This window comes from Nelumbo nucifera, chromosome 3 (assembly GCF_055504915.1).
Source record: "Nelumbo nucifera cultivar China Antique chromosome 3, China Antique-T2T, whole genome shotgun sequence".
In the NCBI taxonomy this organism is placed as follows: Eukaryota; Viridiplantae; Streptophyta; class Magnoliopsida; order Proteales; family Nelumbonaceae; genus Nelumbo; species Nelumbo nucifera.
The window spans coordinates 81,447,160-81,461,669 of record NC_142651.1 but is presented as its reverse complement, the minus strand read 5'-3'; the positions used below and the strand labels follow the sequence as shown (position 1 = coordinate 81,461,669).

At 45.8% G+C, this 14,510-nt stretch overlaps 1 protein-coding gene across 1 annotated transcript; it reads left to right on the top strand.

Moving 5' to 3' along the window:
• The first annotated feature begins 11,908 nt into the window (after nt 1-11,908).
• LOC104588494 (subtilisin-like protease SBT1.7) lies at nt 11,909-12,790 on the top strand. The gene is made up of 2 exons (XM_010246437.1): nt 11,909-12,133; nt 12,380-12,790. The coding sequence occupies exons 1-2, from the start codon at nt 11,909-11,911 to the stop codon at nt 12,788-12,790; spliced, it is 636 nt and encodes a 211-aa protein (XP_010244739.1).
• Nucleotides 12,791-14,510: the final 1,720 nt, after the last annotated feature.

Here is a 14,510-nt window from a genome sequence, read left to right as displayed (position 1 = left end):
AGGTCGTTGGCTAAGGTATATCACCGAGGTACTTAGGAGGATGAGGAGTTGAGGTGGAGCAGCACTATCGGGGTGCAGTTCACCTGGCTTGTTTCCCACCAAGTGTTTCCTCAGGGGAGGCTGAGGCGTCCCACTGATGAAGTCGGGGGCTTGAGCCTAAGTGAACCGCCAAGGCAATCGGGGTTGCCATTTTTATTGCGCTAAGTGTAGGTATCCGAAGGGGTCACCGTCCTATATGGAGGTGACGAGGCATGTAGGGCCTCATTCGCCCTGGCGTGCCGAGGGGGCCACCATTCATCGAGGAGGTGATGAGGCGTGAAAGGCCTTGTTCGCCTCGGCGTGCATGCTTTTGGCGAGGTGCTCGTCCAAGGGTCATCACAATCTTTTGCATCGGTCCGTGTCGAGCGCTCATCCCTCGAAGGAGGGTTACGCACATCGGCAGGTCGCAAAGCCGAGGGTTTTTGAGGATTTAGGACATATCATTTCAATATTTGAGGCGAAGAGGAACTTTTGCTTCATTCATTCATCACTTAGTCATAGGCAGTTACATTTATTGAAAGTACATTCGGAGGTTCTCTGAGTTCCATGTCAGAGTGACGGGTCTTCCATCCAAGTGTTCCAAGTGAAATGTTCCAGGGCCGAGGACTCGCTTGACACTATAGGGGCCCTCCCAGTTGGGGCCCAACTTTCCTACTCTCGGTTCGGGGACCATGACCTTTCTGAGGATGAGGTCCCCTTCTCGAAAGTGTCTTTCCTTTACTTTCGAGTTGTAGTAGTGGGCCACGCTTTGTAGGAAGGCAGCTACCCTGATCTGTGCTTGCTCTTGGGCTTCTTCCAATAGATCCAGGTTGGCTCTGAGGGCTTCATTGTTCTCTGCTTCATTGTAGGTTTCGACTCGGAGCGTTGGCTGGCCGATCTTTGTTGGGATTACCACTTCTGTACTATAGGTCAGGCTGAAGGGAGTTTCTCCTGTGGCCATCTAAGGTGTGGTTCGGTATGCCCAGAGTACACTGTTCGGCTCGTTGGCCCATAATCCTTTAGCTCGGTCCAATCTCATCTTCAATCCGTTTAGGATGGTTCTATTTGTGACCTCGGCTAGGACATTTGTTTGGGGGTAGCCCACCGAGGTGTACTGCTGCTTGATGCTGAGGGAGGCACACCACTCATGAAATTTGGCGTCATCAAATTGCTTCCCGTTGTCGGTGACTAGAATGTGAGGGAGACCAAAGCGACAGATGATGTTTTTCCAGAAGAAGCTCTGGATTGCATGAGCTATGATAGTGGCTAAGGGCTCGGCTTCAACCCACTTTGTGAAGTAGACCATGCCGACGATGAGGTACTTCTTGCCCCTCGTTGCTTGTGGGAAAGGGCCGAGGAGGTCCATCCCCCATTTCAGTGAAGGACTAGGGGCTGCTAAGGGCTGAGAGGGTTGTTGCAGGTTGATGACATATGTTGGCGTGCCTCTAGCATTGATCACATCTTCACACAAATTCGGCTGCGTCTTTGTGAAGTGTTGGCCAGAAATATCTCTGTCTCAACGTCTTCTGGGAAAGGGCCTTACCGCCGAGGTGGTTTCTGCAGATGCCTTCATGAATTTCTCTGAGCACATACTCCCCCTCCTCAGGGCGAAGGCATCGGAGGTAAGGCAGGGTGAAAGACCTTCTATATAATTTTCCTTCAAGCAAGGTATAGTAGGCCGCCTGATGTCGGAGTCATCTAGCCTCGTTCCTGTCGTCGGGCAGCTGTTTCGTCAGGAGGAAATTGATGATGGGGTCCATCCATGATGGCTCGACGTCTATTGGTAATACTTGAGAATCTTCAATGGACAGCTGAGGTAGCTTTTCAACGCGAATTGTGCAGCTGAGGACCGTGCCCGAGGTGCTTGCCAGCATGGATAGGGCATCGGCCCTCACGTCAGCTCGCGAGACTTGCTGCAGGGTAAAGTGCTGGAAATGGTGGGCTAGCTCTTGGGCTTTGGCAAGATACTTGGACATGCTTTGCTCTTTGGCTTCGTACTCGACGTTCACCTGGTTCACCACCAATTGAGAGTCGCTGAAGGCTTCGACGTGTGAGGAGCCAAGGTCCTTGGCTAGTTGCAGCCCGACGAGGAGGGCCTCGTACTCGACTTCATTGTTGGATTCTTGGAAGTCAAACCTCAACGCATACTCGAGGGTTGAGTTGTCTGGGGTGAGGAGGATAAGGCCAGCACCGCTTCCTAGCATTGGACGATCCATCCACAAAATGCATTCAAGCAGGGGGAGCATCTCCAGCTGGGCGCCCTTCTCCCAGTTCATCTTCTAGGGCCCGAGGGAGAGCTCGGTTGAAGGTGCACTCCGTTAAAAAATCTGTGAGGGCTTGTGCTTTGATGGCAGGCCTCGTCTGGTACCGTATATCGAATTTGGAAAGCTCAATGACCCATTTGATTAGACGTCCCGAGGTTTCGGGCTTGGCGAGGATAGCACTGAGGGGCTGATTTGTCAAGACCGTGATGGCGTGAGCTTGGAAGTATGACCTAAGCTTCCTGGTAGAGACCACGAGAGTGAAGGCCAGCTTCTCCACTTCGGGGTATATGGTTTTAGCATCGCACAGTACCTTGATGATGTACTATATCGGTTTCTCTGCTCCGTCTTCTTTGATCAGGACTAAGTTGACTGCTTCGTCCCTAGCTGATAGGTACAGGTATAGAGTCTCTCCTAGGACCTGGCGGGCCAGGAGGGGAGGTGAGGCGAGCTACTCCTTGAGTTCATCGAAAGCTCCCTGACATTCCTCCGTCCACTGGAAGTCTTTAAGTTTCTTGATGGCTTGGAAGAAGGGAAGACATTGGTCAACTGACTTTGACATGAAGCGGTTGAGCGCCACCACTCAGCCAGTGAGCTTTTGGGTTTCCTTCACCGACCGAGGAGGTGCCATGTCCAGTATGACATGTATCTTCTCAGGGTTGGTTTCAATGCCTCGTTGAGTGACAATGAAGCCTAGAAACTTGCCCGAAGTTACACCAAAGGCACACTTGTTGGGATTTAACTTCATTTTAAACTTCTGCAAAGTGTCGAAGGTCTCGGCCAGGTCCAAGGTGTGTGCTTCGACTTTTAGGCTCTTCACCACCATATCATCTACATAGGCTTCAACGTTCATCCCCATCTGATCCTTGAACACTTTAATAACAAGACGTTGGTAGGTAGCTCCTGCGTTTTTAAGCCCGAAGGGCATCACCTTGAAGCAGTATGTACCATGTTCGGCGATGAATGAGGTCTTCTCTTCATCTTCGGGGTGCATCTTTATTTGATTGTATCCGAAGAAGGCATCCATGAAAATAAGCAATTTGTATCCTGTAGTGGTGTTGACAAGGTGGTCTATTCTTGGAAATGGAAAGTTTTCCTTGGGGTAGGCTCGGTTAAGGTCTCTCGGATGAATCCGGCATCGAGTAGCTTGTTAACATCCTCTCCTATGGCCTTTCATCACTCTAGTGCAAAGCTCCTCTTCTTCTGCCAAACCAGCTTAGAGCTCGGTCCACGCTCAGCCAGATCGGATAGACTCTCTAGGGGAAGGCTAGACCCGACATGGACTATCTTCTCAGGCTCATCCTCACCCAGGGTAACCAAGATGAGGTCCTTAGCCGGTTGGCCTCGGCTCGCTGTCTCCTCTCTGAGGTCAAGGCCCTTAAGTGGCAATGATTCTTTGTTCATGCCCTTCAACGCCGCCACATAGCATTGACGAGCGATATGCTGATCTCCCTAAAAAACTCCGAGCCATGCTCTGTTGGGAATTTGAGGGCGAGGTTGTAGGAGGACATGGCAGCTCGCAGTGCGTGGAGGGTCGATCTCCCCATGATTGCATTGTAGGGTGAGCCGATCCTCATGACAAGGAACTCCGTCCTCCTCATCACCTGCCGAGGCTCAGTTCCTACCATGATTGGTAAGGTGATCTTTCCTTCTGGCCTAACGACATTGCCGGAGAAGCCAACCAGTGGGACGTTGGCGTGCAGAAGACACTTTGGCACTATCTTCATTATTCCAAAGGCTTCGTAGAAGAGGATGTCTGCTGAGGAGCCACTGTTGACGAGAATCCTCTTGACTAGGAAGTTTGCTACTACGACCAAAATCACCAGCGCGTCATCATGGGGGACTGTAATCCCGTTAAAGTCCTCGTTCTGCTATGGCCTCTTAGGAGCTGGCCCTCAGATGTTCAACTGCCTAGCATAGGCCTTGCGGGCCGAGGCCGAGGCTCCACTTGAGGCCGAACCCCCGATGATGATGTCGATAACTCCGGCAACCTATTGGTGCTGGTGATACTATTGCTGGGAGGATGAAGCGCTGGCTTCGCCCTCAACGAACTGCTTCAAATGCCCATGGCGGATGAGGGACTCTATTTCGTTCTTCAACTCATAGCAGTCCTCGGTGTCGTAGCCGACGTTGCGGTGAAACTTGTAGTACTTTTTTGGGGTTCCCCCTCTTGGGGTTCCTCTTCATCTTCTCTACCCACTTCACGAACTTCTCCTCGCCTATTTGCATCAAGATCTGGGTCCGGGAGGAGTTGAGTAGTGTATATTGGCTATAAGCCATGGTCGGGGCCAACAGCTTCCTGTTATCTTTTCCGCTATCACCTCGGTGGTCTTCATTCTTCCTTTTCTTCCCTGATGGCCCGCTGTTGCATTCAGTTTCCTTCTCCTAATGGTCTTCGGTCGAAGCCTCTTCAACTGCTATGTACTTTTGGGCCTTTTTGTGGAACTCCAGCTTTGTCTTCAATGGGGTTTTGGCGACCGAGTACTTCAGGGCGGAGCTAGCTTGGAGTCCGTTGATGGCGGCGTGCATTTAAACCATGGGGTCGAGGCCCCTAACCTCGAGCTCTTCTTTTTTAAAGCGGTCGATGTAGGACCGCAAGCTTTCGCCCGGTTTCTTCTTGATGGACATGAGCGAGATAACACTCTTTTGGCACCATCTACTACTGATGAAGCGGAAGAGGAACATGTTGGCGAACTGCTCCCACGAACTGATTGACCTCGGGGGGAGGTTGGAGAACCAACGACGTGCTGCCCCTTGAAGGTGGCCTAGAAAGTTTGGTATGTCAAGGTGTCGAAATACCCGTAGAGTATCATGAGCGCTCTGAAACTTTCTAGGTGGCCATCAGGGTCTGGGGAGCCATCATACATCTCCAAAGTAGGAGCCTTGAAGTGTGGGGGGAGAGGCTCCGAAATGATTTTCGGGGTGAACGTGTCCATGCGGCCGGCGGAAGTGCTGTGAATAGTGGAGGTGTCAGCTCGGCTCTCCTTGACTTGGCGGAGCTTGTCTTTGACGGCCCCGAGTTCGGTGCACAATTCAGTTAGCCCTGGATCGGTGGGGCATGGGCCCCGCTTCTGTCTTCACAGACTCGGTGGGTATCAGCTCGGATTCCTGAGTACTCCGAGGCCGGGTTGTGCGCTCCCCTACAGGTGCGATGATCATTTAGAACATCCCGGAGATCCGAGACAGGAGGTGGAGAGGCTCGACGTCAGCTCTCGCCCTAGGAGTGAAATCCAGGGCAGCAGAGGTATCCGCCATCGTTCCTCCATCATTCCTGGGGACCTCCCTTTGGCCGTGGTGGTATTGCTCCGAAGGCTGGTGACTGTCTTCGAATCAAGTGGGCACTTCTTCTCTTCGACTGGGAGGTTGGGTATTCCTCTGAGGTGAATCAGGGGTTCAGCTATTGCCTGACTCTAATTTCTCGGCCAACTGATTGTCACCCTAGCCGAGGGCTGGGGGCTTGACGTGCTCGTGTCGGCCCTGGGCCTCTGACACCCCAGCAGGGCAGTTGCCTCGAGAGGGACCTCCTGCTCAGGGGCAGACTTCTTCCATGCACTGAGTGAGACGGTCCAAATGATCAAGGACAGCCTGAAACTGCTCGTAAGTGACTAGGTTCTGGTTATTCCTGGCTCTTCGTACCATAATTTTCGAACTTATGAGGGCTCTTCGCACCATAATTTTTGAACTTATGAGGGCTTAGAGATATTTCTTCTTGTGAATTTTAAGGAATCGTCTTAGCAACGCTTCCCACAAAGAATGCCAGTTGTTGCTGCTCGGATTAACCAAGGGCAAAGAGGTAAATTCACCCTTAAATTTTGAAGGCAGGCTGAAGGCTTTGAGGACTCGGAAGAGGGCAAGCCGAGGCCAAGGACTATAGGTTGAGGTGAGGTGCTCCCTTCTGAGTATGGTAGAAGTCGTGGACTACAGGTCGTCAGCTCGATAACGAGGTTCCTGGAGATCCGAGGTATTGCAAAACAAGAGATGTCAGAGGCCTCGGGTGGAGACCCGAGGCAGAAGCTCCAACGCTCAAGTTAGTTCGAGGTGTAAGGTGGGGGAAGGTGTAGATGAGGTCCCGATGGTAGTCCTCGGATGCACTGGGTCCCCAGGAGTAAATGCTAACGAGTCGGGGTAGGTATAATGAGTTAACTCAAGGCGCTAAAAGCAAACGAAAGAGTTGTACCAAAATTCTGGGATCTGGATCCCTTGTCAAAGGAGAGTTACCTCATATTTATACTTGAGCAAGCTGGAGGCAGGTGGGGATGAACACACTAGATGAGAGCCATACAAAGCCAGAAGACAGGTCCTTGCGAGTATGCCTAATTGCTCCGTGGTTGGCTCCGTACGAAGGCAACAGGGCTTCCTCCCCTGCTGTGGCTGGCGCTGTTAGGCATTAGTGGGTTGGGCCTCCCATCCTGTAATGGGCTGGGCCTGCCTGGCCCACATCATCACTTTTTATGAATTTTCTTAAATTCACCATAACTTTTCAAAACGTCTAAAACTCACCATGTCAGTGAGATAATGGTAACTTGACTAACAGGCATTGTTAATTTACTATTTTACCCTTCATTATATTCGATCCATTTTGCGATATACCAAAAAGGCTTTGTTATTCACGACTTCTTTCTGTCTTACCTAAAGTCAGATACGACCTTCACACTACTCGACGCTAGAGTTCCTCGAACTAGAGAAGAACCAAGGACTGTTCCCCCAATCTGACTTGGCCAGTGAGGTGATCGCTGGAGTTTTAGACACAGGTATCTGGCCCGAAAGCTTGAACTTCGACGACAAGGGATTTGGACCCATCCCCAAAAGTTGGAAAGTTGAGTGTGATCGAGGGAAAGTCGCCGGAACGAATGGCGATGAATGGGGAGGAACTGGTGGTGTAGGCATGATTTTAGCGAATACTACAACAAATGGGAAGGAACTGGTGGCCGATGCACATCTGTTGTCAATGACTACAGTGAGTGAGAAAACCGGACACGATTACACCGATGGTGGTGGTGATAGCAGCTTTAGCTCCCAAGGCCCGAATACGATTACACCGTGTTGAAGTTGATTCAAAAGTTGAAAACTAGACTTGGTCTTTGACATCTAGGTTTCTGTTGAGATATTTTCTCCTTTATTTTCTGATTGATTAGTTTAGGTCTGATGTAGTGCCAATAAAATCTGTTTGTTGAGAAATTTTAGCAATTTAGTTTTTAATTGTAAGCCTATATATAGGCACATTCAGTTCAGAAATAAAATACAGCAGTTAACTACAAACTTCAGCAAATAAGTTTGTTCTATTTCTACTTGTTTTTTTTCTTCGATCTCCAACAATTTGTGGTATCAAAGCCTTGTTCTTTCACAACTAGGCGTAAAAATCATGGCAACCAATGGAAATGTGGTGAGCATTTCTCAACCAGCAATTCCTGTCTTCAAAGGGGAATGCTACAAATTCCGGAGCATCAAGATGAAGACTCTGTTCAGGTTTCAAGATCTGTGGGACTTGGTGGAAAATGGCTATCCTGATCCGGATGAAGAGGCCAGGCTGAAAGAGAACAAGAAGGACTCTAAAGCATTATTCTTCATCCAACAAGCAGTTCATGAGTCAATTTTCTCCAAAATTGCAGCAGCAACAACAGCAAAAGAAGCTTGGACGACACTGCAGCTGGCGTTTCAAGGCTCCTCGAAGGTAATCACGGTGAAACTTCAATCCCTTCATCGTGATTTTGAAACCTTGAATATGAAAAGTGGGGAATCAGTACAAGTTTTCCTTTCTAGAGTATCTGCCATTGTTAATCAAATGAAATCCTTGGAGAAGAAGTTTCTGATGTAACTGTAGTTGCAAAAGTATTGAGAAGTTTGACTCAAAAATTCGATCATTTAGTTGCTGCCATTGAGTCAAAAGACTTGTCTAATTTCTCTTTTGATGAACTAATGGGTTCTTTGCAAGCTCATGAAGCCAGACTGAATAGATCAATTGAAAAATGTGAAGAGAAAGCATTTCAATTGAAGGGGGAGTCCTCTAACCATAAGGATGAGCCAAAAGATGCAGCGGGCAGAGGACGTGGAAGAGGAGGACACCGTGGTAGAGGTGGTCCAGGTAGAGACAGAGGACGAAATGGTGAGCAAGGTGAACATAGGCCGTTCGATGACAAGCAAAAAGGCAACAAGAGTGGTGTTCAATGTCACTACTGCAAAAGATATGGGCATATAAAAGCTGAATGCTGGAAAAGGGAAAAACAAGCAAGCTATGTAGAAAAAGAAGAGGAAGAGGAGGTGAAGTTGTTCATGGTCTATCATGAAGACACAAATGTCTCTACTGACATTTGGTGTTTGGATAGCGGTTGCTCAAATCACATGACCAGCGTGAAGTCATTATTCAAGGAACTTGATGAATCATACAAGTTGAAAGTGAGAATTGGAAACAACAAGCAGATACAAGTTGAAGGCAAAGGTACTGTGGCAATTAACAACGGTCACAGTAAAATTAAACTTCTCTCTGATGTCTATATTATTCCTAGCTTGTCACATAATTTGTCAAGTGTTGGACAACTTATGGATAGTGGTTATTCTCTCTCATTTGATGATGGTTCATGTGTGATTAGAGATAAAAAATCAGGTCAGATAATAGCTGATGTTTGTATGACCAAAAATAAGTTGTTTCCTCTTGAAATCTCTAGTGTAGAGAGTCATGCTCTTATTGTCAAAGAAAATAATGAATCTAGAATGTGGCATTTACAGTATGGGAATTTACATGTCAAGGGGTTAAAGTTGTTGAGTAAAAAAGAGATGGTTTTTGGGCTTCCTAAAATTGAATCTTTAGATTTGTGTGAAGGGTGTATCTATGGGAAACAAAGTAAAAATCCATTCGTTGTAGGAAAATCCAGAAGAACATCTAATTGTCTTGAGCTTGTTCATGCTGACCTTTGTGGGCTTATGAAAACAGAATCCTTTGGTGGAAGTCGATATTTCTTGTTGTTTACAGATGATTGCAGCCGCATAAGTTGGGTGTACTTTCTGCAAAACAAATCAAAAGCATTTGGAATCTTCAAAAAATTCAAAGCTTTTGTTGAAAAGCAAAATGGAAGAAGCATAAAGGCATTACGAACTGATAGAGGAGGAGAGTTTGTATCTCATGATTTTAACAAATTTTGTGAGGAGCATGGCGTGCATAGAGAGCTGACAGCACCTCACACTTCGAAGAAAAACGGCGTTGCTGAACAAAAAAATCGTACAGTTGTAGAGATGGCAAGGAGTTTATTGAAAGCCAAAGAACTTCCAGATGTGTTTTGGGCAGAAGCAGTTGCCACGACAGTCTATTTGCTGAATTTGTCACCGACAAAGGCTGTTATGAATCAAACACCATATGAAGCTTGGAGTGGTAGAAGACCATGGGTAAGCCACTTAAAAATTTTTGGTTGTATTGCCTATGCTTTGGTAGACTCTCATAATCGTAGTAAACTTGATGAAAAATCTGTTAAGTGTATTTTTATTGGCTATTGCTCTCAATCCAAAGCATATAGGCTATATAACCCTGTTAGTGGCAAAGTGATCATAAGTAGGAATGTTGTGTTTGACGAAGATGCTAACTGGAATTGGGGAGGAAATAAAGAAGCTGCAAAAATTGAAATTGTGATGGGAAGTGAAGGTCAACCAGATGAAGCAGCAAATTGAACTCCCACAAGTACACCGAGTTCATCAGCTTCTTCTTCACTATCCTCCACTTCATCAAGTAGCAGAATTTCTCCTTCTCAAGCATCCTCAAATGAAACTCCTCCAAGAAAATTCAGATCATTAACAGATATTTAAGAGGCCCACACACCTTGTTTGTATCTGACCCTACAAGCTTTGAAGAAGCAGCAGACAAAGAAGAATGGCAAAGTGCCATGAAAGAAGAGATTGAAGCAATTCAGAAAAATGAGACATGGGAATTGGTTGAGCTACCTGAAGGGAAAAATACCATCAAAGTCAAATGGGTGTTTAGGACGAAGTACAATTATGATGGAGAAATTCAGAAACAAAAAGCACGACTTGTGGCCAAAGGATACTCACAACAGCAAGGTATCGACTACGATGACACTTTCTCTCTTGTAGCACGGTTTGAAATGGTGAGAACACTTCTAGCCTTGGCTGCACAATTGAGTTGGCCTGTTTACCAATTCGATGTCAAGTCTGCCTTCTTAAATGGCGAGCTGAAAGAAGTTTATGTAACTCAACCGGAAGGGTTCATTGCTCGTGGTAAAGAAGAAAAGGTGTACAGGCTAAAGAAAGCTCTCTATGGCCTAAAGCAAGCCCTGCGAGCATGGTACAACAAGATTGACTCTTATTTTCATCAAAATGGCTTTGAGAGAAGCAAGAATGAGCCCACACTTTATTTGAAGAAAAATGGTAAGAATAATCTTCTCATTATCTGCCTATATGTTGATGACATAATTTATATGAGTTCTTCTTCTCTTATTGAAGAGTTTAAAGTTTGCATGAAGAAAGAATTTGAGATGTCTGATTTAGGTCTATTGCATTATTTCCTTGGTCTGGAAGTGAAACAAGCTGAAGATGGGATATTTGTTTCACAAAGGAAATATGAAACTGATCTTCTTAAGAGGTTTAACATGCTTAATTGCAAAGTTAAAACCACACCCATGAATGTAAATGAGAAATTGCAGCTTGAAGATGGTACTGAACCAGCAGATGCAAGATATGTTAGAAGCTTGGAGGGTGGTCTGATATATTTGACTCATACTCGACCGGATATAGCCTTTTCGGTTGGAGTACTTTCTAGGTTTATGCATTCTCCCTCAAAGCATAATCTTGGAGCAGCAAAGAGAGTCTTGCGTTATATAGCTGGAACACTTGAATTTGGATGTGGTATAGTCATGTGTCAAATTTTAAGTTGATTGGATTAACTGATAGTGATTGGGCAGGGTGTTTGGATGATCGAAAGAGCACTTCGGGTTATACTTTCTGTCTTGGATCAGGTGCCATTTCATGGAGTTCACAAAAGCAAGCAACAACCGCTTTGTCATCCTCAGAAGCTGAGTATGTAGCTGCAACCTCATCAGCATGTCAAGCTGTATGGTTACGAAGGGTACTTGAGGAACTTGATCAAGAGCAAAAAGAAGCAATTGAGATTTATTGTGACAACAAATCTGCAATTGCTATGACTAAGAATCCAGCCTTTCACAGCAGAACCAAGCATATTGGCATTCGTGTTCATTTCATCAAAGACCTTGTAGTAGAAGGACTGATTGTTTTAAAGTACTGTAGCACAGATGAGCAAGTGGCAAACATTCTAACAAAATCTCTTCCTCATAGAAAACATGTTTACTTCAGATCCCAGCTTGGTGTTTGCAAGTTTGAATCAAGGGGGAGTGTTGAAGTTGATTCAAAAGTTGAAAACTAGACTTGGTCTTTGACAGCTAGGTTTCTATTGAGATATTTTCTCCTTTATTTTCTGATTGTTTAATTCAGGTCTGATGTAGTGACAATAAAATCTGTTTGTTGAGAAATTTTAGCAATTTAGTTTTTAATTGTAAGCCTATATATAGGCACATTCAGTTCATAAATAAAATGCAGCATTAACTACAAACTTCAGCAAATAAGTTTGTTCTGTTTCTACTTATTTTTTTACTTTGATCTCCAACACACCGATGGTGGTGCCAGGTGTGAACATATTAGCTGGTTGGTCTGGCGTGGTAGGAACTTCTGCTGCGAGGAACTGCCGCTGTTATCACCAGTGGTGGCAATCTTCACGTATGACGCCATGGATACGTGGAGGAACTACCGCTGCGAGAAACTACCGCTGCAAGGAGAAACTTCACGTCATCCCGTTCGACACCGCACAGAGTGGAGGAACTGCCACTACAACCACCACAGTGAAGTAAGCACTGACACTAACGAATGTAGGCACTCTAGCAATGTATAAGGCGTCAGTGACATCGCAAATGGAATTGGTAAAAATCTTGGTTGAGCCGGATTCGTTGACCTTTAGTCAACCAAATGAGAAGAAAAGGTATATGGTGATATTCAGTAGGGGTTCGATGCCATAAGGGATGACTAGCTTCGCTCATCTCGAGTGGTCATGCTAGGTGTGAACATATTAGTTGGTTGGTCTGGTGTAGTGTAAACTGTCAGGCGAAGAACTGCCAGTGTTATCACCGGTGGTGGTAGCCTTCACGTGCAACGCCATGGATACGCAGAGGAACTGCCGCTACGAGGAGAAACTTCACGTCGTCCCGTTGGACACTGCACAGAGTGGAGGAACTGCCGTTGTGACCACCACAGTAAAGTATACGCGGACACTAATGAACGTGGGAACTCTGGCGATGTATAAGGTATCTGTGACATCGCAGGTGGAGTCGGTAAAGATCTTGGTCGATCTGGATTCATTGGCCTTCAGTCAACCAAACGAGAAGAAAACATATATGGTGACGTTCAGCGGGGGTTCGATTCCATCGGGGATGACTAGCTTTGCTCGTCTCGAGTGGTTGGACGGGAACCACGCTGTTGAGAGCAAGAACACTCTGGGTTGAGAGCAAGAAAGATTCTCAGTGAGGAATTTCGGTCAAAAAAACTTTAAAAAGCTGAATCACCATTCAGGGGCAGTTTAGTCATGACACATGCATTTAGGTTGACATGGACAAATTGGGTCATTGAATTTTAACGGTGCTCTAACGGATGGTGAGTTTTAGAAAATAAAATCTAACTGACATGGTGAGTTTTGGACATTTTGAAAAGTTATGGTGAGTTTAAGAAAATTCATAAAAAGTGATGGTGGGTTTAGGACAATTTCCCTTTATTTATTTATTTTTCACAATAATTTAAGGTCCGTTTGGTTTGCAGTCAGAATTGGAATTGGAATGATCTATTCCCATATATAGTCTATTTGGTTCAGACAGAAATCGAAATGGGAATATAAATAAGCTGGAATGGGACTTCATTACTAAAGGAGGGGGAGGGAATGGTCATTCCCTCAAATGGGAGAATGCCATTTCACCAAAAATGAAAATGAAGGGATGAGAGATCCATCATATGGATGGCCGAACCCTGCAGGTAGGTTGGGCGAAATTTCAAAAATTTCTCTCTCCCTTGTGGGAATCACATTCCCTATTTTAGAAAACTGCATTTTCAATGATCAATCTTGAACCTAAACTAGACTAGATCTAAAACCAAAAGGTAGGAGAGGGATATACCTGATACGGAGTAGTAGTAACCCCCAACGAAGGTGTTCACGCCCAAGGAGAATACCAAAGACTGCTCCCACTAAAGATGACACAACGTAGGGTGGAGCAGAATCAATAGGATGGTTTTTCAGCAAGAACCGAATTCTTCAGCAAGAACTTGATGGAGGGCTGGTGAGCACGACTTCTGATTATCTTTTCTCCCAAAAGATAAAATCAAGAACTCTTCTTGATCGCTCCTACAGGTGGAGATCGAACAAGAAGAGGCGGCAAGAGCAGGAAAGGGTAGAAATCTGAAGCAGTTGAACTGCAAGATTTCTTTCTTGTGATCTGCGAACCAGAAGATCTCTCTTCTTTTCTGTATATGTTTGGTTCGCCCCTTGCTGCTCTATTTATAGCCTTTAAAGATAGGTTCTCCTAATTCCATTAGGAATTTCCTAATCCAAATCTTGTATTTGGATCTAGACTCTCTTTAAGAGATAAGGATAATCCCTTATCTTATCTGCAGATAAAGATCAACCCTCCTAATCTAATTAGGAGTTTCCTGATCCAAATCTTTATTTGGATATGGACTCTCTGAGTAGATAGGGATAATCCCTTATCCTATCTGTTGATCTGAATCACAAAATCGCCCTCTTTTAATTAATCACATTAAGCTAGATTGATTTGGGCTTTAGGCCCATTAAGTCCATTTGCTCACTTACCCTCCTATCTTCTGTCCAGTTGGATATCCTTTGTGGTGTGGGACCCAAACATTGATCTGCACATCAGCCACATGGGTTCAGCCCAGCTTTTGTTACAAGGCCTGGCTGAATTCACTGTAGGAGACAGTGAACCCCTGAGCCCATCACCATGGGCTCTTAAAGGGCCCAACATTTACACTAAATGGTCCTTGGGTCAAGCCACCTTATAAAATCCCAAGGACTATGGGTAGATACAAGATTAGACCATCAGGTATTACCCTCAATGGTCTTACACTTAACCTCTCAGCCCATAATGATCAAGCACTGCCCGACAAGAGAGGACCTCTCCCTCGGCTGCAAGGTACAGTGCTGCATTCTCTACTCACATG

Bases quoted from the DNA above. Each gene is read 5' to 3' on its own strand.
- LOC104588494 (XM_010246437.1), top strand. From the start codon at position 11,909: ATGGTGGTGCCAGGTGTGAACATATTAGCTGGTTGGTCTGGCGTGGTA. The intron at 12,134-12,379 runs GTGAAGTAAGCA...GGTCTGGTGTAG, and splicing joins CTGCCACTACAACCACCACA to TGTAAACTGTCAGGCGAAGA.